A 25000-nucleotide genomic window follows, 5' to 3' on the forward strand; every position below is an offset into this window, starting at 1 on the left:
TGTCTTGAGAAAAGGAGTAGCCAGGCTTAAGTCTCATTTCCCCCATTTAAGCATTGGGGGTGAGGGGTGGGAACTCAGAGCTGTGAGGCATGGCCCTTCCATACTTCCGGTTTCAGTAGAAACCAGAGCACTTGTCCTTAGAGGCTGCAGATCACAGCTGGGCTGCTGTGGCTTCCCTGGTTGCAGGAGACCGTGTCCAGGGCAAGGCCAGCTACCAGCCTCAGACCTGAGGGACAGGGAGAAGCCAGGGGGACAAGTAAGGAAGGAACGAGATTCAGAGCTGTGTCGGGATGCCACGGACATTCCCACAGTGCTTGAAGTTCATGCTGGGTTTCCCACAGGGCTGAGATGACCCTTCTCATTCCCTCTCCTGCTCTTCCCTCACCCCACAACAGGCCTGTACAGAAACATGGCTCCAGCCTCAGACACTGTCCCAGGGACTGGGCATCACTACTCCCCAGAGGTAGCAGTGGGTGGTGCGTGAGTCTCAAGAAGGGCACTGGCTCTCAGCTCTGATGTAGCTGCTTGCTGCTCCTGCATCCTCGTTCTAGAAGAACCTGCCTCAGGCAGCCACTTTCTCTTTAAGCTTGAGTGTCTTGATCAGGAAAATGAGTTAATGATGTCTCTTTTTTTTATTTTTATTTTTTTAAATTTTTTTTGGACACACAGCATGGCATGTGGGATCTTAGTTCCCCTACCAGGGATTGAACCCGCGCCCCCTGCAGTGGAAGTGCGGAGTCTTAACCAATGGACCGCCAGGGAAGTCCCTGATGGCTCTTTCTTAGTACTGTACCAGCATGGAGATGGGGGAGTATGGAGTAGAGTGCTTCATACCAAACCTGGCTCCCAGTTCTAAATAAATGGTAGCTGTTTTTTTGCTTCTTGTGATGTCTAGTTAGGACCCGCCTCCTTCCTCCAGGATGCTGGTGGGCTAGTAATGGCCTGGATTTACTTTCAGCACTTGGCAAGTCTCAGTGGGAGCTGGGACCTTGCTCCATCTGACCGCCCGCTCTGCTTCCGCTCAGCAGATCACCTGTCATCTCTCACTGTATCTTCTTTAGCACAGTTTTCTTAATGTTTCTAAACTTCAGTTTCTTTTGCGTGCAAATTGGGGATAATAAAAGTACACACAGATTTGATTTGGGAACTAAATAGGACAATGGAAAGTGTGTAGTCCTGTGTCTGGCATATTAACATTGAGTGTTTACAATTGGACCAGACATCATTCTAAGTGCATTTGCAGGTTTAATCCATACAGAGGCCTTAAGGAGTAGGTACTGTTATTCTTCTCAGGTGGTTGAGTGTGATAGCTATTTAAGGAGTTGCCTTCATTTCTGTCCACTTATTCAGCCTTTAATCCCTTGCAGTCTACAGCACTATAAAATCAGACTGCCTCCTCCCTAGTCTCTAAAACATGGTATTCCTGAAAAGCACGGCCCATGCCCTATCTGACCAAAATCTTTACCTTTGAAGAAAGGCCCCGGTTCATCTACTTGGTTTGCACGTTTTTGGTAACAGACATGCAGTCTCGCGCTGGTCACTTGTCCATCACAACCACCTCTGCTCTACCTGCTCCAGCTTTGCATTCATTCTGGAATATGCACCAAAAGCAGCGCTAGGCCAGGGGCTCTCACTGGCCCTATGGTTGCCGCAAGGATGTGGGGTATTGGCAGGCCCAGGAGTGTCAAGTGTCAGTGCAGGACACAGTGTCTCACCTTAAAGAGCTGAGCCTCATACCGAAGGCCATTGAGAATGAGCTGAGCCAAGAACCTAACTCAGTTTTACACCTAAGCAGAAAGAATTTGTTGTGTTGTTTTATTATATACTGAATTTTCCAGGAATGCAACTCTTATGTAAAGTGAAGGAAGACTGTACTTTTTTTAGTTTGGAAGTTTTCTGAGTGTTGTTTGCCATTTCGGAAAATCACTTCACTGACAGCAAAGCTGCTCTGGTATTTAACTCACCAATACCACATGCCAGTATTGGTCTGTTTGTATTTGTTGTAATCATCGGGATTCTACATGTATAAACAAATATTTAGCTATTTCAAGGTAGCCACTATACAGAAAAGAGTATTTTCAGGACTGCCCTGGTGGCGCAGTGGTTAAGACTGCACTCCCAATGCAGGGGGCCCGGGTTCGATCCCTGGTCAGGGAACTAGATCCCACATGCATGCCGCAACTAAGGAGCCGGCGAGCCACAACTAAGACCTGGCGCAAACTAATTAATTAATAAATTAAAAAATCAGAATAGCTCTATATCCATTTTTAAAAAAGTATTTTCAATAATCATTTGAATGACATCTCTTTAAGCTATTCACAATAAGTATCAACAAATTTTTAACTGTCTCATATTTTCAAATATAGTTTATCGGACTTCCCTGGCGGCACAGTGGTTAAAAATCCACCTGCCAATGCAGGGGACATGGGTTTGAGCCCTGGTCTGGGAAGATCCCACATGCCACGGAGCAACTAAGCCCGTGTGCCACGACTTCTGAGCCTGTGCACTACAGCCCGCGAGCCACAACTACTGAAGCCCACGTGTCTAAAGCCCATGCTCCGCAACAAGAGAAGCCACCTCAATGAGAAGCCCGCGAACCGCAACAAAGAGCAGCCCCCGCTCGAAGCAACCAGGGCCACGTGCAGCAACAAAGACCCGACACAGCCAAAAATAAATAAATTTATAAAAAAAGAATATATATATAGTTTATCCATTAGACTACATTTTTATACATTTCTCTCCCTTTATTTTTCTGTTGTATTACTGTTAGAGCATTACAGTTTGATTTTTTTTTTAATTGTACGTGTAGGTAAGTTATTTTATCAGTAAGGTTCATTTCAGGGTGGTAAAGACGGTCTTACAGAGTATTTGCTCCATTCCTAGGGTGTTAAGGCTGATGAAGTAGAAAACCATCAAACCAAGCAATGTATAAGATATAGTTCCTGTCCCAGACGCACTCACCCACAGTGACCTTGGCAACCAGTGAGGACAATACAATGGCGTAAGTCCCGTTCATGTCCAAACCCCAGAGCCTAGCATGGGGCCCAATAGGTAGTAAGAATGCTGTTTGCTAGGACTTGTCACTAGTAACTTCCCTAACAGGCAGATTCCTTGTTCTCTGGAAGCACAGAGAAGAGGGCAATTAGTGTGAGAGGAACTGGGGAAGACTTCTCACAGGAGACATTAGCACGGGGTCTTTTTTCCAGGTCTGGAAAACAACAGCTAGCTCTTCTCCAGAAGTGATGTCCCCTGCATTGGCAAGCGGATTCTTAACCACTGTGCCACCAGGGAAGTCCAACTCCCTTTTATTTTTTAAATGATGCTTAGCCACTCATTGAAAGTGGCCTGGAGGGGGCAAACAGAAGCAGAAAGGCCTGTAGGGAGGTGACTGCAGAATCCAGGTGGCAGTAGAAATGGAGAGAAGCAGCCTGATTTGATGATATAGCTTGGAGGCAGAATCAACACGTCAACAGTACTGACTAGATGCAGGAGGAGAAAATAATGACTCTGAGGTTTTTGGTTTGAATGACTGGATGAATGATGAGGAGGAGAAGCCTGTGTAGGAGCAGCAGGTTTGAGCAGTTTTGTGTTTAGAATGTGTGAGACATCAGGGTGGTTACGTCAAGTTGATAACTGTTGTAAGTCTGGAGTTCAGAAGATAAGCCTGAGCTGAAGGCGTAAATACATTTGAGAGTCAGGGGGATATAGACAGTATTTAAATCATACTCAAAGTACTGGTGTAGAAAGATATTCATAATACATTTTTAGGGCTAAAAAAACAAACAGTAGCAGAACAATATGTTCGATATGATTCCAAATGTGACAGAAACTATGTTTATATATATATATATACAAGTATGTTGTCTACGCACAGAAAACGTCTTAAAGAAAACAGGTATCAGACAGTAATAGTCATCTTTGGGGATTGGCGAGTGGCAAAAAGATATGGAGGCCAATCCCTTTTAATTAATTAATTTATTTTAAAAATATTTATTTGGCTGTGCTGGGTCTTAGTTGCAGCATGCAGGATCTTTAGTTGCGGCATGTGGACTCTTAGTTGCAGCATGTGGGATATAGTTCCTTGACCAGAGATCGAACCTGGGCCCCAGGCATTGGGAGTGCAGAGTCTTAGCCACTGGACCGCCAAGGAAGTCCCCCTTTTTATTTATAGCTTCGGTACAGGTTTTTTTTTTCTTTTTTAATAAGAAATTACTTTTTAGAATTTTTAAATAAATAAAGCTATCCACTAGCCTGTTTTGTAGTTTGATACTCTAATTGTTAGGGAACTATTGACTGATACCACCCACCTTGGCCAGGCACAATGATAACCACTTGCATGAGCTGTCTCACACAGGAGTTCCCAATAAGGAACATGGTGCTGCCACCGAAAACTAACCAGGAGAATCTGGGAGGGGCCAAAAGGAGGAAGGAGATGCCAGCCCTTAATATCGTCCTACCGACCTCTCAGAATCCTTTGCACTGGAATCCATCTTGGCTGAGAGATGCACGCGCCACCAGGAAGGACCCTGAGTCAGACCAAATATAGGCCAAGAGAGATGACTGGCCAGAGACAACCCTGAAAACTAACCCCATTACCATGAAACCTGAGGCTGCGAGCCACATGGCAGAGCAGTTCTCCTGGGTTCCCTTACCCTGCTGCTCTCCACCCGGGTGCCCCTTCCCAATAAAGTCTTTTGCTTCGTCAGTACATGTATCTCCTCAGACAATTCATTTCCGAGTGTTAGACAAGAGCCCACTGTTGGGCCCTGGAAGGGGTCTCCCTTCCTGCAACATAATTAGCAGGCTGTTAGCTGCATGCTTCTGAAGCTCCTTCCCAGCACAGACTCCCACCCCATGGGCATGTTAACACCAGGGTGCCTGGAGTTTTGATGATTTTAACTTAATTTGACAAATATTTATAGAAGATCCCTTTCTGCTAGTTCTACTGAGTCAGGTATGATCAAGACACAGTCCCTGCACTTGAAGAGCTTTTTAACTATTGGGTTATATACAAGTATGTTGTCTACGCACAGAAAACGTCTTAAAGAAAACAGGTATCAGACAGTAATAGTCATCTTTGGGGATTGGCGAGTGGCAAAAAGATATGGAGGCCAATCCCTTTTAATTAATTAATTTATTTTAAAAATATTTATTTGGCTGTGCTGGGTCTTAGTTGCAGCATGCAGGATCTTTAGTTGCGGCATGTGGACTCTTAGTTGCAGCATGTGGGATATAGTTCCTTGACCAGAGATCGAACCTGGGCCCCAGGCATTGGGAGTGCAGAGTCTTAGCCACTGGACCGCCAAGGAAGTCCCCCTTTTTATTTATAGCTTCGGTACAGGTTTTTTTTTTCTTTTTTAATAAGAAATTACTTTTTAGAATTTTTAAATAAATAAAGCTATCCACTAGCCTGTTTTGTAGTTTGATACTCTAATTGTTAGGGAACTATTGACTGATACCACCCACCTTGGCCAGGCACAATGATAACCACTTGCATGAGCTGTCTCACACAGGAGTTCCCAATAAGGAACATGGTGCTGCCACCGAAAACTAACCAGGAGAATCTGGGAGGGGCCAAAAGGAGGAAGGAGATGCCAGCCCTTAATATCGTCCTACCGACCTCTCAGAATCCTTTGCACTGGAATCCATCTTGGCTGAGAGATGCACGCGCCACCAGGAAGGACCCTGAGTCAGACCAAATATAGGCCAAGAGAGATGACTGGCCAGAGACAACCCTGAAAACTAACCCCATTACCATGAAACCTGAGGCTGCGAGCCACATGGCAGAGCAGTTCTCCTGGGTTCCCTTACCCTGCTGCTCTCCACCCGGGTGCCCCTTCCCAATAAAGTCTTTTGCTTCGTCAGTACATGTATCTCCTCAGACAATTCATTTCCGAGTGTTAGACAAGAGCCCACTGTTGGGCCCTGGAAGGGGTCTCCCTTCCTGCAACATAATTAGCAGGCTGTTAGCTGCATGCTTCTGAAGCTCCTTCCCAGCACAGACTCCCACCCCATGGGCATGTTAACACCAGGGTGCCTGGAGTTTTGATGATTTTAACTTAATTTGACAAATATTTATAGAAGATCCCTTTCTGCTAGTTCTACTGAGTCAGGTATGATCAAGACACAGTCCCTGCACTTGAAGAGCTTTTTAACTATTGGGTTTTCAACTGACTACTAAACAAAACGACAAGAGGATGAGCAAAGGACCTTGGAATTGAAAAATTAATTCTGCAGGATCCACTCTGGTAGGCTTCACAAAAGGGGTGACATTTCATTCATTCAATCATGAATTGATCTAAGAGCTTATGAATAGATTGAGAGCTTACCATGTTCCAGACAAAGTCACCAGCCTTGTGGAAATTCCATTCTAGTTCATATTTCAGAGCCCCATATAATAGAAAGAATTTATCAGGCAGAGCTGGAAAGAAGTAAATTCTAGGCAGAGGGAACCAAGGGCTGGAGATGCTAAAGTGCATAGGAGCAACAGGACTGCAGGAATATTGCCTGGAGGAGGGTGGGGGGGGGAGGGGTGGAGTGTGGGACACACGACTGAAAAGGAGGTTAGGAAACTTAGTGTAAAATTCATGTTGCGAAATTTAGATATTTCCTGAAGGCAACTTAGAGACATTAAATTAATCAGGAAAGTCATTTGAGACTACCTTAAGACCAGCGTGTGAAGGACAAATGGAGCTGAAATACACCAGACACTTGGAAAACAGTCAGAAAGATTTTACATGAATCTAAGCAAGAAAGGTAGCGAATTGAAATAAGGTATGGTCTATGAGTATAAAAGGTGGAGAACAGATTTTAGACATCTCAGAAATCCAGTAAGACAGCTCGCACAGGGTGGATGTGGGGACTAAGTGAAAGGGAGAATCAAAGATAACTGACCGCAGGGACTTCCCTGGTGGCGCGGTGGTTAAGAATCTGCCTGCCAATGCAGGGGACACCGATTCGAGCCCTTCCCTGGTCCAGGAAGATCTCACATGCTGCGGAGCAACTAAGCCCGTGCACCACAACTACGGAGCCTGAGCTCTGGAGCCTGCGATCCACAACTACTGAAGCCCGCGCACCTAGAGCCCGTGCTCCGCAACAAGAGAAGCCACCGCAATGAGAAGCCCGCGCACCGCAACGAAGAGTAGCCCCCCTCGCCGCAACTAGAGAAAGCCCGCGCACAGAAACGAAGACCCAACACAGCCAAAAATAAATAAATAAATTTTAAAAAATAAATTACAAGAAAAAGATAACTTACCCCAAAACTCCAGGCTTTAGTGGTATCATTCACTGGGAGGATGAAAACAGGGGATGATCTGAAGAGGAAGAAATTGAGTTCCATTCACACAGTCTAGTTCAGATGGCAGCCGAATAAATACTCAGTAATGGAAGACTTTAGGGAAACAGTTTCAAAAGCCAAACTGCAGAGGCCTGAAAAGTTAGGAGTTTAAGCAGATGGTATAGACTACTCTAAAGCAGCTTTGGGACAAATAACAGAAACAGATGGGATGGTTGGGGTGTGACAGAATGAGAGGTCTTGGTAGGTCAAGTGAAGTAATATGCTGCCATGAGAGCGTGGTGGAAGTATTCCTGGATCCAGTGGGTAAAGCGAAGCCAAGAGGACCTAAGACCTAGACCAGTGATTCTCAAACTTGACTGAGCATCAGAATCACCTGAAAGGCTCTTTAAACCACAGATTGCTGGGACCCACTCCAGAGTTTCCTATTCAGTAGGTCTGGGGTGGGGCCCAAGAATTTGCATTTCTAACAAGCTCCCAGATGCTGATGCTGCTGACCTGGAGGCCACACTGTAAAGGTTTTTAAATTTTTAAACCTGGCCTAGAGCAAAGCATTTAGTAGCTGGCAGATGATGAATACTTTTCCAAGTGAATGGATAAGAATACTCATATTCTGGAATGGAGGTCTCCCTGCAGTTAAAGACCAGATGGAAGGTAAGTCCACACAGGAGGATGGAGGACGATGGTCAGCGTAGAACTTCAGAGTTTGAATTCAGAGAAGGAGCAATTTTTGGTGGACAAGGCCCAGGATTACCCCTGCCAGGGAAGTGATGAGAGGTCAAGGAACTGAGAACTGCAAGGTCATCAAAATGGATCACATCTGGCAAAGGCCTGAGTCTAAAGGGAAGCTCCATCAGGAAGTCAAGATCTGAAGGGGAATCTGGATACTTTCTGGGTCTGAATTATGCAGAGTTGACTGGATATGTCCACAGACACTGTAACCCATCCAGGTTAATGCACCAATACAGGTAACAAATGTAAGGGAAGCTGGGGACTTTGTGCCAGCTCTGTTTGCACATCCTATAAGTTAAGGTGTGGGCCAGGCCCCAGGCTTTTTGGAGGGAGTTCTAGGGTGGAGATCACAGACTGGGGATTTCAGCCCTGGGAGGGAGCAACTCACCTTAGGTGCTAAGGGAGCAGGACAGACAGGAAGGCTGTTGACTCTGGGAGAAGTGGCTTGTAGAGAATAAAGTTCCACTAGTTTAGCACGTTAACGGATTAAACACGTCTGCTAACCCTCAGCAATGACTCTGCACCCTTTATAGCCTTCCCTTTACAGCTTTACAGAAGCAACGTTCAGATCACCCCTGTGGGATATGAGCGTGATTAGGTCTTAGATTAGGCCTTCAGCTTGTGTTCCCTACAGCCTGCTGGCAATGCCTCTGCCGCTTTACACCTGTGCAACCTTCCACAAACTTACCTCCTCCTTCACGCCTCAGTTTCCCGCTTGTAAAATGCCAGTAATAACAGGACAACACAGGGTTATTGAGACGATTACCTGAGGTAGTTAAGGTAAAGCTCTGGACCCCCACTGAGCACCCTATAAATACTAGTTACGATTTGTTAAATTGTCTCTACGGGTCCTTGTCAGTGTCCAGATACGTGCGCGGTCCCCCCTAACTGTTGCGTGCGCTCTTTCCCCTCACCTTTTCCAGCCAGACTGCATTTGGCGGTACTAGCGACGGGCTGGGTTTGTGCGCAATGAGGGCTCCCGGAGAAAAACCCGCGCAACCGTAGTAGGACTTGCAGTGGCGCCTACCGGCCGCTGGGGGGCGCGGGGGCCGCTGGGGGCCGCGGGGGCCTCTGGGGCCGCTGGGTTCGCTGGGTTCGCCCCGCCCCTGAGGGGTCAGAGGTCACCGGACGGCGAAGGAGCGGCTACGCGTCGCAAATCCCCAGTCCTGGGTGGATGGCGCCGCCGGAGCGCTGCTCTGTTTGCCGCCAGACCTTCTTCTGCGGCCGCGGACACGTCTACAGTCGCAAGCACCAGCGGCAGCTGAAGGTGGCTTTGGAGCGGCTTCTGCCTCAGGTGCGGACGGGAGGCTGGAGGAAACCCTGGACAGGACGGGGCGGGAATGCGGGCGGGGCTGTGAGGGCCCGAGGGGGTGGGATCTGGGGGTCCCGCCGGGGTCCTACTTAGCCTCTTCCCCTTGGTACCCTCTCCGCGGCAGGTGGAGGCCGCCCGCAAGGCCCTCCGCGCCGCTCAGGTGGAGCGTTACGTGCCCGATCACGAGCGGTGCTGCTGGTGCCTGTGCTGCGGCTGTGAGGTGAGGAAACACCTGAGCCACGGAAACCTGACTGTGCTGCATGGGGGGCTGCTGGAGCATCTGGCCAGGTGAGCGCCGGGCCGGGAGCCGCATACAACAGTCGTGTACATTTGTGGGAGGGAGGGTTTAGGGTGGGTGAGAGGAAGAACGCTTTTGTGATTTGATTGAGTCATCTTGTAGGCATTGCCAGCCTTGAGGGTAGCGGGCTTACGGCTGCCATGGTCCCAGTGGTGTTGGTGGTCTAGCTGAGAAAGTCAGCTGGGCAGCTGGCTCAATCAAGGTTCCCTCCCATCACTTCCTCTCGGATTCTCACATTTTTATTGGAAGGGGGAGACTGGAGATCTTGAAGAGACTACTATCAGTATTCTCTCAGCCTTGCCCAGAGACAGAAACCCGGATGTCAGTTTGCATTATTTATCTAATGCCTAGATATCTGTGTAATATTCTGCAATCTATCATTGAGATTACTTGTCCTTTCCATTCTCAGTCCAGAGCACAAGAAAGCAACCAACAGATTCTGGTGGGAGAACAAGGGTGAGTTCCAGATGAAAGAGAAGTTTTTGATCTCCCCTCAGGATTATGCACGGTAAGTCACTACTTCACATGATGAAGTAGCAGTGTGTGGATTCTCTGGGCTTGTGTCAGGTACTGGAGCTTCCTCTACTGCTTGGGAAGTTTAGTAAGGACTTCATTAGTAACCATTTTCTTTGTAGCACTCATTATCCTAGGCACCATATTGGACACAAAAGAAATATGAGAGTCCTTGAAAGGTTTATAATCTAGTTGAGGGAGTGGATTTACAATGTATTTAGCAAATAGAGAATAGTGTATAATTAAAGCTGACCATAATCAACTACTTAAATGTATGACACAGAAACTACTAAGGTTCTTTAGGAGCAGAAGATGCTTTTTATAGTGTGCAAGAGACTGGTGCTCACCCAGTGCCCACTTTTAATAGTTTTAGACTCTATTTTAACTGGCCTCGGAGGACCCCAAGGAACCGGAGTGCAGGAAGCCGGACAGCACAGAGAGGGAGTGAGCCCGGACTGCCTCAGGAAGAGGACTCAGGCAGCCTCACATCATTTTTATTGGAACCATATTGAGATTGTTGAGTGTGGAACCCAAGGGGATCCCAAAGCCAAAGTTAAGAAAACACATGGTGTTTGTTATTTCTTTCTACCCAATGTGGAGAATAATGAGGAAATAAGAAATGCCTAAATCCCACCACCTTGCTTTAAAATCTGTGGTTCAGACTGGGAGGAGATAAGAAACCAAGGCCACTCACTCCTCACACCCTGGCTCAGCTCCATATGGTTTTTGGTGGGTGAATAAAGGATAGTTGAGCAGCAAAGGTTATAATTGAGAATTACGAGGATAGACTCTTTGAACTTTTTATTTAAATATACTTTGACTTTCGAGCTTTATAAATTTCAAGCTCACACAAGACAAGGCCAGGCCAAGCCTGACTGATTTGACCAGTAAAGATACAATGAGCCACTTTTATTATTTTTTTAATCTTTTTTTAAAATAAATAACTTTATTTTTGGCTGCGTCTGGTCTTTGTTGCTGCGCATGGGCTTTCTCTAGTTGCGGCAAGTGGGGGCTACTGTTCATTGCAGTGCGCGCCGGCTTCTCATTGTAGTGGCTTCTCTTGTTGCGGAGCACAGGCTCTAGGTGTGCAGGCTTCAGTAGCTGTGGCTCGCAGGCTCTAGAGCACAGGCTCAGTAGTTGTGGCGCACAGGCTTAGTTGCTCCGCGGCATGTGGGATCTTCCCGGACCAGGGCTCGAACCCGTGTCCCCTGCATTGGCAGGCGGATTCTTAACCACTGTGCCACCAGGGAAGCCCTAATCATTATTTTTAAAGATTAGTCTTTTTATTTGGCTGCATCGGGTCTTAGTTCCGGCATGCAGGATCTTCATTGCAGCATGCAGGCTTCTCTCTAGTTCTGGTGCGTGCAGGCTCCAGAGCACGTGGGCTCTCTAGTTGTGGCACATGTGGGCTCAGTAGTTGCAGCGTGTGGACTTAGTTGCCCTGTAGTATGTGGGATCTTAGTTCCCTGACCAGGGATCAAACCCAAGTCCCCTGCATTGGAAGGAGGATTCTTAACCACTGGACCACCAGGAAAGTCCCACAGTGAGCTACTTTTAGATTCAGGCAGTTTGTTACATAGGCAGTGAAGAGTAAGCCCAAAATGCCAGCTTCCCAGGTTGTCCAACACACCAAAAAGGACCATAGTGATACAAATAGGGCTGGGTGACTGCCATGTGAGCTGTGATACTTTTGCTGGGGAGCCAAGTCTAGACTGCAGCTATGTGCTTTATATCTACAGCTCAAATCTGAGAGCACAAAAGTCCCATACCCCATCAGAACTGGGAGTTGATGAGAAACTGTTTCATAATGGTCTCCCATGAGAGATAGGGAGACGAGTGGGAGATGGCCTCCTAGCAGTTCCTTTCAGGCCTCCTGTCCTCTTGTGTTCCAGGAGGATCACGCAGACCTTCAGCCAAAACTCTGATAAGCTGCACTTCAAGGCTTTGCCTGTAAGGATACGTGCAAGGCTGCCAGGGCACTTTGATAGAGCCATTCCCCTACATAAATGTTTTACGTATTAAAATTAGGCAAAAAGGCTATAAGCTCATGTGCAGAGGTGGAGTTAGCAGAGTCGTCGGCAGCGGCTGCAGCAAGTTTGGCGCCATGTCTCACACCATTTTGCTGGTACAGCCTACCAAGAGGCCAGAAGGCAGAAATTATGCTATGAATGTGAATGAATGCATGGAAGTCGTTTGTATAATGTACGAAGAACATCTGATGAGAGTGAATCCCAACAGCCCCTCTATCACGTATATCAGTTATCTGATTTTACTGATGACCTGGAAGACCTCAGCTGCCTTGTTTACCGAGCTCATACCCAGACATACTATACTAGCCTTATAACAAAGACTGGATTAAAGAGAAGATCTATATGCTCCTTCATCAACAGGCCGGGAAATAGTTGAGTTTGGAAGCATTAGGGGGATGGGGGTGGGCTTGGAACACGTGTACAGAGTGCTGTAATAGTTTTGTATTATAGTAATCCGGTTTCCATTTTGGTATACACTAGCCAGGGTTGAATGTATTAGATGAAATGTGAGGATCTTGTTCAATCTGAAACCCCTTTTGCCCCCTTCTCCCCCTCCCTTTTTTTTTAACTTAAAACATTTTTATGATGATTTAGATGGAAGTTGGTTTTTGTCAGTTACTGTTGGTTCCAGTCCTTCAAACTGTTCGTATCTGCTTTATAACATTCACTGTACTAACCCTTATTCAAATCGGGGTGGGGGGTGGTGACGCAGTTTAGTTATGTCCTCAAGACAAAGTCTTAGTGAAAAACAAATGTCCTTTAGTTATATTTTCAAAAAATAATAATAAAATTAGGCAAACAAAGAGTTATAATTATATATCAATTGCTAACAATGACGAAAGAATAAGAATTCAAGTAACATTTGAACACAAAAATCTGACTGTACACCCTTAGAAGGTTTTCTGAGGACTAATGAACTGCAAAGAAATCTTGAGCTTTGCTTAGTAGTCTTATTGTTGATAGCAGCATTGATGTTATTCGGATACCTTTGTATTGTAGGATAAAAACAACTGCAAATATATTGTTGTCCCAAATATGGGACAATTTGGACATCAAGAAAGGGAAATTGATTTTCTTAAGTATGGTAATGGTTTCATAGGCTGTTCCTGTTCCCAGGAGATGCTGAAAAATTTAGAATTAAGTCTCATGTTCTTGGCAGAAAGGAAATGTGTTTATAAGCAAACTGGAGCCAGTATGGCAAAATGTTAACAGTGAATCTGGGGGAGAGGTACATGGATGTTCATTGTACTATTTTGTTTCTGGGACTCTGACACTACTCAAAATTCAGAGAAAAAAGATCTACTGAGGATCTTTTCACAACTGGCAATGACTTGCCCTTTTTCTTTTTAGATTCAAGAAGTCCATGGTGAAAAGTCTGGATTCCTATGAGGAAAAAGAGGATGAAGTGATTAAAGAGGTGAGTTAAAGGAAAGGCCTCTGAAGGACCCAGCCCACCATTTTGTACCTATCTAAGCAGCCTCTCCCCCACAGATGGCAGCTCAGATCCGTGAGGTGGAGCACAGCCGGCAGGAGATGGTTCGGTCTGTCTTAGAGGTTGGTTTCCCTCGAAGGAGCCAGAGCAGTATCCAAATCCAGATTCCTGCTTCTCCCAGGTCCAACATTTCACCTACCAGCTCTTATGGAGAATTCATGGACTCCATGCTTTATCTGCTCAGCTTGAATTCCCTTACCTGCCCACCAGGGGGCAGGCCTTTGTCAGTGGAGATGATGTGGGCCAGGCTGGGAGGGAGGGAGGGACGGAGGGAGGGAAGTTTGCAAGATATGGGCAGTACCCTCAATATGTCAATTTGTTTACTTCTGGAGGGTGGGAGCATGGCCTAGGCAAATTCTTAAGCATCCTAGACACATTTATTTTTCCTGAATCAAACTCAGCCTCAGACAGTGCCAGACCCAGAAGAGGGCTCTTCGGCACCTGGAAGCTGGAAAGGGACAAACAGGTAAGATTGTTAGAAAACCTCTTATTGGGAGTTCTGACATCTCTTAGAACATTCTATAACTTTGGCTGGGAAAAGGGAACAAATCTCATCTTTGCTATCCTCATGGCTCAAGGACCTTGTCTGCCAGCCTGGCTCCTCTTTGTCTTTTTCAGCCAAGTAGCCTCCACCTCACAGCAGCCCTCATATGTGGACCTGCCACCAGCCCCAGAGCTTGACTGGATGGAGACAGGACAACCTCTGACATTCATTGGCCATCAGGTACAATGGATACAAAAGTTGGGAAAGGGCCAATGCCCCCTCAGTTTCCAGGACACCCATCTCTCCTGGCTTTTCTGTGTATTCTGGCCATTCCTGCCTTAGCAGGCTTTTCCCTCTTGCTGCCCTGTCCCATAGTATCACGTTCTTAGACTTTTTCCTCACCCTCCATGGTGATCTTATCCACACACTGCCCCAACTGCCACACAGGAGTTACCAACTCCTAAATCTCATCTTGTGCAGAATCCACAGTTCCAGCTCAATAAGAGACATTTATAGATACCCCACAGGTACCTGAAGCTAACCCCTACCACTCCTGTGTTTCCATTAACTGTAGATGCAGATTCTTATCCCCTCCTTTCTTTCATTTTTCACATTCCCTCAATGAGTATGTCTTACCTATTTTATCTCCTGAATACAAGCTGGTCTCTATTCCACCTTGGAACAATTCCTACTACTGCAATCTTGTCCCAAACACAACAGAAAATAATCGCATCACCTATCTTACATTCTATCCTCCAGCTGCGCTGTGCTCCTTCTTGCTTTTGAACATGTAATTACCATTGTCTTAAATGATATACTTTCCTTCCCTCATCTACTTAAACCTCACCTTCCTTCAGCTCTTAGCTTGAATGTCACTTTTCATGGAAAACTATTATAAATGTATGTAGCCCCATGTAAAAAGCTGTGAATGTAATTTATGTAATTCATACTTCTCTTTCCCAGTAGTATGTATGCTCTGTAAGAAAAGGGTTTCGTTTACCTACCATCTAGTAGGCACTTATTTTTGGACATCTCTGCTACTAAGACCTTGAGTCTGGTGAGGGCAAGACTGTCTTTTAGTGATTTGCTGTGCTCTGTAAGATTTAACATCAACCCAGTGCAGAACTAGCATCATGGCAGTGGTTCCATCCACCTCCTGTAAAATTTCTTCCTCTAGGCTATGAGTATCCTATCATCTCTTGGCTTTCTTATGATTTTTCCCCCCATTTCCAACTACAGGATACACCAGGAATTGGTAACATCCACTCAGGTAAGACCCACGGCAATGTTTCTCAAACTGTAAGCAGCTTTTTTTTGTAAAGAATAAAGTTGATTAAGATACAGCAGTGTCAGTGAACTTGGGATCTTTGAGACACACCTGAGTTCTAGGCCTTTCACTGGTAGAAGGGTATTGAAGACACATATGTCAAATGTGTCTGAGTAACTCAGGAAAGTAACAGATGTACATTCACCTATTTACCGGATTTTTTTTTTTTAAACTTTCAGATCTAAGGTGTTTTAAAGTTAGAAGATGTCAGACATGGTAATTCTTATAAGGGTTTTTGTTCAACCACTATATGAGTGTGTGTTAAAGTGTTTTTTGAAATAATACACTTAGTAGTGAAAATAAAGAGTATAAACTAAACAAGGTCCTACTGTATAGCAGAGGGAACTATATTTAATATCCTGTGATAAACTATTATGGGAAAGAATATGAAAAAAAATACATATATAACTGAGGCACTTTGCTGTACAGCAGAAATTAACACAACATTGTAAATCAACTACAATAAAATAAATTTTAAAAATAAAACTCGTTGCAATTGAGGGCCAGAGAAGTCTCTATACCCTACACAGTGCCCACCATGGCATTAGCCATGCTACAGCCACTCGTCTCCTTGTATTTCAACTAAGGGAAAAAATACTTTGCTTGAAAAATGGAAGATTACAAACTTTAGCATAATAAACTTACGTTTTTCCAAAGTAAAGCAGCATCTGATGAAGGATATGTATTCTCAATACATGAAAACCTCTCAACACTCAATAAAGGCATATAAAAAGATGCTCATCAAAATGGCTACAACTAGGACTTCCCTGGCGGTCCAGAGGTTAAGGCTCTGCACTCTCAATGCACGGAGCACGGGTTCAATCCCTGGTCGGGAAACAATACCACATGCCACGTGGCGTGGCCAAAAAATTAAAAAGGCTAAAGACTGACCATTTATATATGCAGGAACTCTCATACACTGCTGGTGGGAATGCAAAATGGCATAACTACTTTGGAAAACAGTTTGGCAGTTTCTTTAAAAGTTGAAAAAAAAATCCCAATGTGCCTCAGCAATGAACACTTCAAAAAATACTCAATAACAAAGAAGGAATGATTGAAAACACGCATAACACAAAAACCTCAAAGTAACTATGCTAAAAGGTACACAAGGGTACATAATATATTCCATTTATACAAAATTACAGAAAATGCAAACTAACCTATAGCAACAGAAAACACATGAGTGGTTGCCTGGGAAAAGGGATATAAAGGAGGTGTGCTAGAAAATATTTTAAAGGGGCACAAGGATACATGGTGGTGATGATTTCACCCCAAACATTTCAGTTTGTATACTTTAAATGTGTGTAGTTTGTTTTATGTCAGTCATGCATCAATACAGCTATTAAGTATCAGCACCTTTTAAATTAGCCTAGGCCCCTCAACTTCCCATGATCCAGAATTCCTGGGTTTTGTTTACAAACATTTACAGTTTTCAATTAGGTAGGAACTTATAGCTAGCTATGTTCCACAATAGCCTGAAGGTTAAAAACAACTTTTTTTAAGTGCTTTCATTTCTGCTTAAAGGGTCTTCCTTTTCCAGGTGCCACACCTCCCTGGATGGTCCAAGATGAGGACTGTAGCTCTGGGAACCAACAAATAGGACCCTCCTATGAAGAGTTTCTCAAAGAAAGTAAGTTAACTAATTCAGAAATGGTGATGGGTTCTTTAAGTCTTCCTACTCAAATAAAACTGCTTATTGTAGAGGAAAAACAGAAATTGAAGAAACTCCCACCAGACAGAGTTGGGGCCAACTTTGATCATAACTCTAGTACCAGTGCAGGCTGGCTGCCCTCTTTTGGCCGGGTCTGGAATAATGGACGCCGCTGGCAATCCAGGTATGGGCCCAGTGTCAGGACCCCAACCCACTCCCCCTTGGAGATCTCACCCTTCGTCTTGCTAACCCTTCATTTCCTTTCAGGCATCAATTCAAAACTGAAGCCGCAGCAAGAAACAAACAGCAGTTACATAAAAAGAAAAGTTAATGGTTTCCTAATACATTTTCAACCACCATAATGCTCAAAGCCAAATCAACAAGCCAATACCTACTATTCCCCTTTGTAACTAACTGCCTTTCTTAGGAAACAGACATGCCCACTTATTTGATTTAATAAAGTTTTATTTTTCAAAATATACAGCTGGTGGGACCTGTAAAAAAAAAAAAAAATTCAAGAATCAGAACTATAGAGCCTTGTGATGGGATGCATACTTCCTACACCATGAACCTCTGGGTTCTTGCTCACCTGTTCATGCGTCTTCACCAGCAGCTGGAGCATCTCCACCCTTGGTATTTCTGGTGTAAATTACTTGAGCTCTGTGCTTTGAAACCAGTTTAATAAGTCCTAGAAAGGAAGCATGAAATTTTCACACAGTAGTACTATGAAATACTTAATAAGACACTAAAAATATTTGTTTTATATCCCATCCCAAAGAGAAATGCTGAATTTAAGCATGAGTTTAGGAGACATGCCTACATTTCTTGGTTATAATCTGACTTACCCTTTTAAAACAAGGGACTCCCCACCTGCTCTTGGGATGGCCACCTTCACAGCACTTTACTATAACTTGAAAATCACTGTTTCCATTATTGGGCACTAACCAATAACCTAGGTAACATCTTAGGATTACATTACTAACAACCACCTATTGCATTTAAGATGGCTAGCACGGTCAGGCCAATTTAAGGTGCAAAAGCATACAAATCAGTACAACACACCCCTCTCACCTTTACTAAGCAGTTCCTGCAGGGCTGCCCTGGCCAGGGAGCCACGAATCTTCAGTCTCTCAGAGACGACAGCTGGAGTTATAAGTTTATAGTTGGGAACTTCTTTACAGAGTTTGTCATACGTTGCTTTGTCAAACAAGACTAGGTTATTAAGCTTGTCCCGAACTTTGCCTTTGGACCACTTCTGCTCACAAAAAAAAAAAAAAAAAAAAAATCAGTGCTCCAGTTCTTCCCTCCTCCGGAACAATCTGCCTCAAAGAACTGTTACTTGGTTGTACGGCTATACAGAGAGAGTGGCTCTATTCCTTGGCCTGCAGAGATCTATGAAATGCAGAATTTGCATAAACTCTGCAAATTAAGATTCAAATAATTAGAAAGCTAGAATTCAAAGTAAAAAGAGACCCTGGTTGTCGTTAAGGGCATCAAAGACACATCTGCTTGTGGGGGGGGGAACATTACTGAGACTTTCGAATAATGACTGAGCCCCACGGAACCAATTAAAATAACACTATGTGCTGCGTATCAAAATAAATGCTCTGTAACATGTTTAATTTCCAAACAGCATATATCACCCCATTCTCCAAATGAGAAAAAAAACAAAATGGTGATAAGAGCATAAACTGTAATAACCTGACTCTAGACCCCACAACCTCACAAGCCATCTGCTAGGTATCACTTAATATATCGATAAAGGACAGGTACCCGCAGCCTCCCTCAACGTTCAAGCGACTCACTCCTACCTTCTTTTTGGCCTTGCCCCCAGATTTGTTCACTGGGTCTTTGTCTTTCTTGGCCGACTTTCCGGCATCTTTCTTCTTCTTGTCATCCTTAGGCGGCTACAGAAGAAAAGCGGGAATGCGGCCAGATCTCAAGGCAGCCCCACGCTCCCCCTACCCCTGCGCCCCACACCCCCACCCCCGCCCAGACTCCACTGCCGGGGCACATGGGGGAAGCAATAGCCCGCCCGCCTCGACACGCGGCCCGGCAGTCCTGGAAGCCCTCCTCCGATGCCGCCCCAAATGCGCGCCGGCACCGCCGGCTCCCAAAACCACGCCGGCTGTCCCCAAACAGAGCTCACCATAGCGAAGCCGGGACAGCAACTGCTACCACCTCGCCTCGCTAAGATGTCGGACAAAAAGGAAGTGCGTCTAGCGAAGAAGCCCAGAAACCTCCGCCTGAAGCGAGTGCTTCCGGGGCAAGGGGCGGGACCGCGCGGAGGAAGTCCGGAGGCGCAGGCCTGACTCAGGCCCGGAACTGGCTGTGGGCAGTGCGAGCTCACCGTGCAGTCGGAGGCAGTGGAGCCTTCCCCTACCTTTTGCGCTTTGCGGCTAGTTGTGAGGCAGTCACACGTTGCTGTTTCCTGACACTAAAAACCGGGGAAAAGGGACGGAAAACAATTTTCTAGATCCCGACAGCTAACTTCCCGGCGTTATTGACAGCCTGGCGTGCTCCAAGTGCGCAAGCGCCGCAGCGGGCCGGGGTCGAGAGGGGAAGCGCGGCTGGGGCGCCGCGGGCAGGTCCTGTGCTGCGGTTCCGGGGCGGGGCCGGGAGGGGGAGGCAGTCCCGCAGTCGCGGCGGCAGCAATGGCGATTTTTAGTGTGTTTGTGGTGAACAAAGCTGGAGGCCTCATTTACCAGTTGGACAGCTACGCGCCACGGGCCGAGGCTGAGAAAACTTTCAGTTACCCGCTTGATCTGCTGCTTAAACTGCATGACGAGCGTGTGCTGGTTGCCTTCGGCCAGCGCGACGGCATCAGGGGTGGGTTAGGCTCGGGCCCGGGGGGCGGGGCCCGGTGTCGCCGTTGTGGGCAGGTGTCTCTGGGCGGGGGGCGGAGGGGGTGACGAGTTGGAGCCGGGTCCATTGTCCCCTTGGCGGGATCCCCAAGCTGAGGCTTCGTTGACGCTTAGCCTCGGCTCTGCAGTGGGCCACGCAGTGCTGGCTATCAATGGTGTGGATGTGAGCGGCAAGTACACGGCCGATGGGAAAGAGGTGCTGGAGTACCTGGGCAACCCTGCTAACTACCCGGTGTCCATTCGATTCGGCCGGCCTCGCCTCACCTCCAATGAGAAGCTCATGCTGGCCTCCATGTTCCACTCGTAAGTCTCACAACCCTTCCTAGATTTTGTCGGTCTGCACTTGGCTCACAGACTGGCTGGATTAGTGTGGTTCTGCGCTCAGAGACTTCCTGAGCGGCGGTGCTTACCTTCCTCCTTCTAAATCGTCAGTTCTTGTGTCATGAAAAGAATTGATCCAGTATGACTAGGCTGTAGGTAATGCTGGCAGTGGTGTGATTTTGTTTGCCTAAGTCACCTTCTCTTTTCTGAGTCTTGTTTCTTCATCCTTAAAGTAAGGCAATTGAGCTAAATGATCTTTAAGATCTTTTCTTGCTGTCAATTATGGTATGAGATGTGCTGGATATGCATAGTCAAGGGGTGAGTAAACGTGGCACATAGTCCCAGAGTGTTAATTTCACCCAAAGTTTTCAATGTACAATGTTTTGTAGCAAAGTATGAATGTAAAATACATGCAGAATTCAAATGAATTTTTAAAGAAATTTTGATACTGCTGCCAGGACGTTCACACTCAAGCTATAATTTGAACTCTTCAGAAGATAAGGGTCATTTCAGAGGAAAAGTTCGAGAAGCATTTCTCCCTTATAGCAATGAGGTGCATTCCCAACTTTGCCTCCTTTGCAAATAGGCTGTTCGCAATCGGCTCCCAGCTGTCTCCTGAACAGGGCAGCTCAGGCATTGAGATGCTGGAGACAGACACATTCAAACTGCACTGCTTCCAGACCTTGACAGGTACGCACATCTGGATAGGCCAAGGGGATGCGATGGGGCAGGTTGGGAGAAGGAATTGACCCAAGTTGGGTTTGGTAAGGAAGGGAGTGTTGGTTAGCCTCTCCTGGGACAACTGCACAGACAGTTACTTGTTTGTGAATCTAAAGCCAATATTTAATCTGACGCCAGTTTTATCCATGCCACTGAGCGTGCTCAGTCTTGGTTATCCTGTCCACAGATAAACTCACCTTAATGTTATCTCATGTTGCACACGTTTTGGAAGGTGTGTTGTTCCAAAATGAAATTTGAATGTGAAATGGAAATGACCTTTGGATCGTGACTGTCATTGCATCACTCCCTGAAGGCAGATCATTGAAAACTGCCTGAGTTTGTTCCTTGCCTGGCACTTTCTGCTGAGGGGTCCCCAGGCCAGAAGTAAGCGACAGAGCTAGAACCCAAAGCCTAGTCACTCAGTCAGCTGGGTGATGCAACAAAGTCATTTCACTTCTCTGCTCTCACCTGTAGATTCAAAATCTTGCTTTTCGTGCTTTATGTAGCAATAAGGATAAAATTTAAGTGGGCATATGAAAGTGCTGTACAAACAAAGGACAGCATTATTTGCTGCATTCTCTACCCTTTGGTAATCATTCCTGGTCCCTCTCCAGGGATAAAGTTTGTGGTGCTGGCGGATCCTAGGCAGGCTGGGATAGATTCTCTTCTCCGAAAGATTTATGAGATTTACTCAGACTTTGCCCTGAAGAATCCATTTTACTCCCTGGAAATGCCTATCAGGTATGTGATCCCACTTCCCAGATTCTGGTCAAAGCCTCCTTGTTCCCCCTCCCTGTGTGTTTTTCCCCAATGTCATTTTGAAGTGTAATAGAGGTTTTGTTTTTTGTTTTTTGTTTTTTTTAATTTTATTTATTTATTTATTTATTTTTGGCTGTGTTGGGTCTTCGTTGCTGCACGCGCGGGCTTTCTCTAGTTGCAGCGAGCGGGGGCTACTCTTCATTGCGGTGCGCAGGCTTCTCATTACAGTGGCTTCTCTCACTGTGGAGCACGGGCTCTAGGCGCGCGGGCTCTAGAGCACAGGCTCAGTAGTTGTGGCGCACGAGCTTAGTTGCTCCGTGGCATGTGGGATCTTCCCGGACCAGGGATCGAACCCATGTCCCCTGCATTGGCAGGTGGATTCTCAACCACTGCGCCAGCGGGGAAGCCCAAGAGTTATTTTTAAATAAAACAAAAGTAACTAGCCTTTTACTTATTTATTTTTTGGAGAAACCAAAGACTTTCCTTGGGGTTTATGTCTTTCTTCAAGCAGAGTTTCCACTGGCTCTGCCTCTGCACGCAAGGTGGGGAGAGAGCCAGGCCTCACACTTTGTCCTTATTTGTGCTTCCTGGGTCTGGCCTAGGTGTGAGCTGTTTGACCAGAACCTGAAGTTAGCCCTGGAGGTGGCAGAGAAGGCTGGAACTTTTGGACCTGGGTCTTAGGCTGAACCCGCAGTGGACCCCCCCCTACTCCCCACATATTCTTGAGAGATTCTGCAACAGGGGTCCTGCTGTTTCCACTCCGATGGAGAGCCCCGCGGCATTTGTTAGTGCACTTGAAAATGGGAGGTTGCTGAGCCTGATGACATGTACCGATGCCCGAGCCTTAATACCATGCTCTCTTTCCTCATGTATCTATCATGGTCCTACTTCCCAACTCTGTACACATTATTTATGGAGGAGGTAGGCCCATGAATGCTATAATAAACATTCCTTTGATCTCAGTGTTTGCTATCCTAATTGATGGTTTGGGGGAAAAGCCTCAGGAGGGGAGACAGGAATGATAAGGGAATTCTGAGAAAATGAGATACTACGTTCTAGTAGAAAACAAAACAAATATATGTTCATTAAGTGAATGAATGAACATGGGACTTTGAATCAGGAGCCTTGGTCCTAGTTCCAGAATTGCTACTGACTTCCTAGGTGGTGGGTATGGTGGTGATGATAATGAAAATGATGATAGAATATTTATCGAGTGCTTACGTTTTACTGCTTTATCTCACTTAATCTTCTCCCTTACCTCAGGGGGTACATTCTGTTTCTATTAGAGATGAGATTCAGCAAGCAATGTACAAACTCTTTGCCTCAAAGTCTCAAAGCTAGTTACCAGCAGACTGAGTTTGAACCCGGGCTTTCTGACTACACTGTTATCTCCCTCCATCAAATTACTTAACCTGCCTGGCACCCAGTAGTTTCATCTTCAAAATGTTCATTGAATTATGCAGTATGAAGTTGAAGGCGGTAGAGACATGAGCTTAAAGAGTCCATCTACACTTCAGCTTTCCCTTCCAGGGGAATGAAGTCTCTCTCTTCTGGGGTGGAAAAAGCAGGCATTAAGGGAGTATTTCCCAAAAAAAGCTACCTCTGGCTTGTATTTATTACCCCCCCCCTTTTTTTTTGAGAAGTACTCTTTACTTTTTAAAAAAATATTTATTTTATTTATTTATTTCTCTATTTGGTTGCACTGGTCTTAGTTGCAGCAGGCGGGCTCCTTAGTTGTAGCATGCAAACTCCTAGTTGCAGCATGCATGTGGGATCTAGTTCCCTGGCCAGGGGTCGAACCCGGACCCCCTGCATTGGGGGTGCGGAGTCTTAACCACTGCGCCACCAGGGAAGTCCCTGTACTACCCTTTTTGAAAGAATGACTCACTGACAGGGTTTAGTATCAAATCTAGTTTTAATTTTCTATAACAAGTCTTTCTACTCTCCCATCCATACCCCCTTACTGTACCCTGGGTATTGGTGAGAGTGACCCTCTTCCCCTGGAGTCCAAGGTATTGGCAGGACCAGTTGCCTCCTGCTGAGAGGCCTCAGGGCAGAAGTCCTGGGCCACTGCTGCCCTGCTGCTGCAGGAGGAGCCTCACCTCAGGTGAGGATGGGGTGGGATGGGGACAGGGCAGGGCCCAAGAGAGGGAGAAGGATACAGGAGACTCCCTGAGTGCAGGGGTTTCCTCTTTGAAGCCAGGAAGTAGGAGCTAATGGAGTCCAAGAACAAAGGTCGTCTTTTAAGTAGAGATCAAATGGGAAGCTGGGACCTCATTAGCCACTGATAACTTCCAGTGCCACTTGGATGAGGGAAAAGGAGCAGAAAGGGAAAGTCAAAGGTGCTAGTCAGATAGTCCCCTCCCTCCCTTCCCCCACCCCCATGGAGGGGAGAGGCCACAAGTGGGACAGGATGCTCCAGAGCCTGCACTGTCTTCACTCAGCCTTCTTGGGCACTTGGCCCATCTTGGTGCGGATGTTTCGTAGAAGGAAGAAGGCACCTGTGCTGGCCGCACAGATCACTTCAGCCACCCAGAAAGCTGTGCTCCAGCTGTAATGCTTCGCAATGGTGCTGAAGGGCAACCCAGCCAGAAAGCCGCCCACTGTCAGGGAGGAGGGGAAGAGCCTGAGTCACTGTGAAGATAGAGCCGGTGGGGCTTGTTCCAGCCCCTAGCTGGCTTGTGTGCGAGGCATCAGTGGGGGTATCACTTACCATTGGCCATGAGTCCCACAATGGCATGGGAGGTGCCACACAAGTTGGGAGGGGCACTCTCATTGGCTATAACTCCGAACAAGGCAATGGGACCATAAGAGGAGAAACCAAACACAGCTCCCAACACCAGGATCCAGAGCTGCAAGGGCAGTGCAGGGTAGCATTTAAAGTCTGAGAAAGGCTCCTACCTACCTACCCCTGCCAGAGGATAGAGGAATGCTTGGCCGCAGGAACAAATAATTGTAGTAAAAGCCGACAGTAAGTGCCTCCCACACACGCCACTTCCCAGCACAGCTGACTGCAGAGCTAGAGGAGTGGGGGCCACATTCAGCCAACCCAGGGGCCTGTGCAGGTAGTGGAGGGAGGTTCAGGAGCCATCCCTCCAAGTGAGATGCCGTCTCTTCTCAGGATCTGTGCAAGCTGAATTGGCTAAGGGCAAGGCAGAGGCGGTAGGACAAAGGTGAGACACACCAAGAGGAAAACCAGAGAT

The 25000-nt window shown here is 46.3% G+C and overlaps 3 protein-coding genes, 1 long non-coding RNA gene and 1 pseudogene across 12 annotated transcripts; 3 read left to right on the forward strand and 2 right to left on the reverse strand.

Annotated features, from left to right (window-relative positions):
• Window positions 1–2813: 2813 nt before the first annotated feature.
• On the reverse strand, window positions 2814–9032 carry LOC102985874 (uncharacterized). Its single transcript, XR_003678955.2, has 3 exons — window positions 8941–9032; window positions 7256–7313; window positions 2814–3669 (listed from the first exon to the last, which is right to left on the reverse strand). It is a non-coding gene; the product is annotated as an uncharacterized lncRNA (long non-coding RNA).
• A 116-nt stretch (window positions 9033–9148) lies between these two features.
• On the forward strand, window positions 9149–17611 carry CENATAC (centrosomal AT-AC splicing factor). Of its 7 annotated transcripts, XM_007124190.1 has the most exons (11): window positions 9149–9320; window positions 9463–9626; window positions 10046–10144; window positions 13530–13596; window positions 13671–13733; window positions 14073–14137; window positions 14290–14395; window positions 15395–15425; window positions 17023–17112; window positions 17185–17317; window positions 17401–17611. In XM_007124190.1, the coding sequence occupies exons 1-11, from the start codon at window positions 9201–9203 to the stop codon at window positions 17462–17464; spliced, it is 1002 nt and encodes a 333-aa protein (XP_007124252.1). In that variant the 5' UTR covers window positions 9149–9200; the 3' UTR covers window positions 17465–17611. The 7 variants fall into 7 exon arrangements, 6 of the variants coding, with proteins under 6 accessions (XP_007124252.1, XP_023987019.1, XP_007124250.1 ...); XR_448948.3 differs by lacking the exon at window positions 17401–17611 and adding an exon at window positions 15662–15698 and having other exon boundaries at window positions 9168–9320; window positions 13671–13761; window positions 14073–14395; window positions 17185–17304; XM_024131251.3 differs by having other exon boundaries at window positions 9168–9320; window positions 17023–17317.
• LOC102987277 (enhancer of rudimentary homolog) lies at window positions 12197–12551 on the forward strand (annotated as a pseudogene).
• Window positions 13474–19391, reverse strand: RPS25 (ribosomal protein S25). 2 transcript variants are annotated; one of them, XM_024131253.3, is made up of 5 exons: window positions 19283–19391; window positions 18945–19040; window positions 18205–18388; window positions 17723–17821; window positions 13474–13562 (listed from the first exon to the last, which is right to left on the reverse strand). In XM_024131253.3, exons 1-4 carry the CDS (start codon window positions 19283–19285, stop codon window positions 17727–17729), a joined length of 378 nt encoding a protein of 125 aa, XP_023987021.1. In that variant the 5' UTR covers window positions 19286–19391; the 3' UTR covers window positions 13474–13562; window positions 17723–17726. The 2 variants fall into 2 exon arrangements, with proteins under 2 accessions (XP_023987021.1, XP_007124245.1); XM_007124183.3 differs by lacking the exon at window positions 13474–13562 and adding an exon at window positions 17581–17627.
• Window positions 19392–19519: 128 nt separating this feature from the next.
• Window positions 19520–22759, forward strand: TRAPPC4 (trafficking protein particle complex subunit 4). Of its 2 annotated transcripts, XM_007124182.3 has the most exons (5): window positions 19520–19962; window positions 20126–20300; window positions 20905–21008; window positions 21653–21779; window positions 22400–22759. In XM_007124182.3, exons 1-5 carry the CDS (start codon window positions 19788–19790, stop codon window positions 22476–22478), a joined length of 660 nt encoding a protein of 219 aa, XP_007124244.1. In that variant the 5' UTR covers window positions 19520–19787; the 3' UTR covers window positions 22479–22759. The 2 variants fall into 2 exon arrangements, with proteins under 2 accessions (XP_007124244.1, XP_023987020.1); XM_024131252.3 differs by lacking the exon at window positions 22400–22759 and having other exon boundaries at window positions 19737–19962; window positions 21653–21867.
• The last annotated feature ends 2241 nt before the right edge of the window (window positions 22760–25000 follow it).

This window comes from Physeter macrocephalus, unplaced genomic scaffold, assembly GCF_002837175.3.
Source record: "Physeter macrocephalus isolate SW-GA unplaced genomic scaffold, ASM283717v5 random_1576, whole genome shotgun sequence".
NCBI lineage: Eukaryota > Metazoa > Chordata > Mammalia > Artiodactyla > Physeteridae > Physeter > Physeter macrocephalus.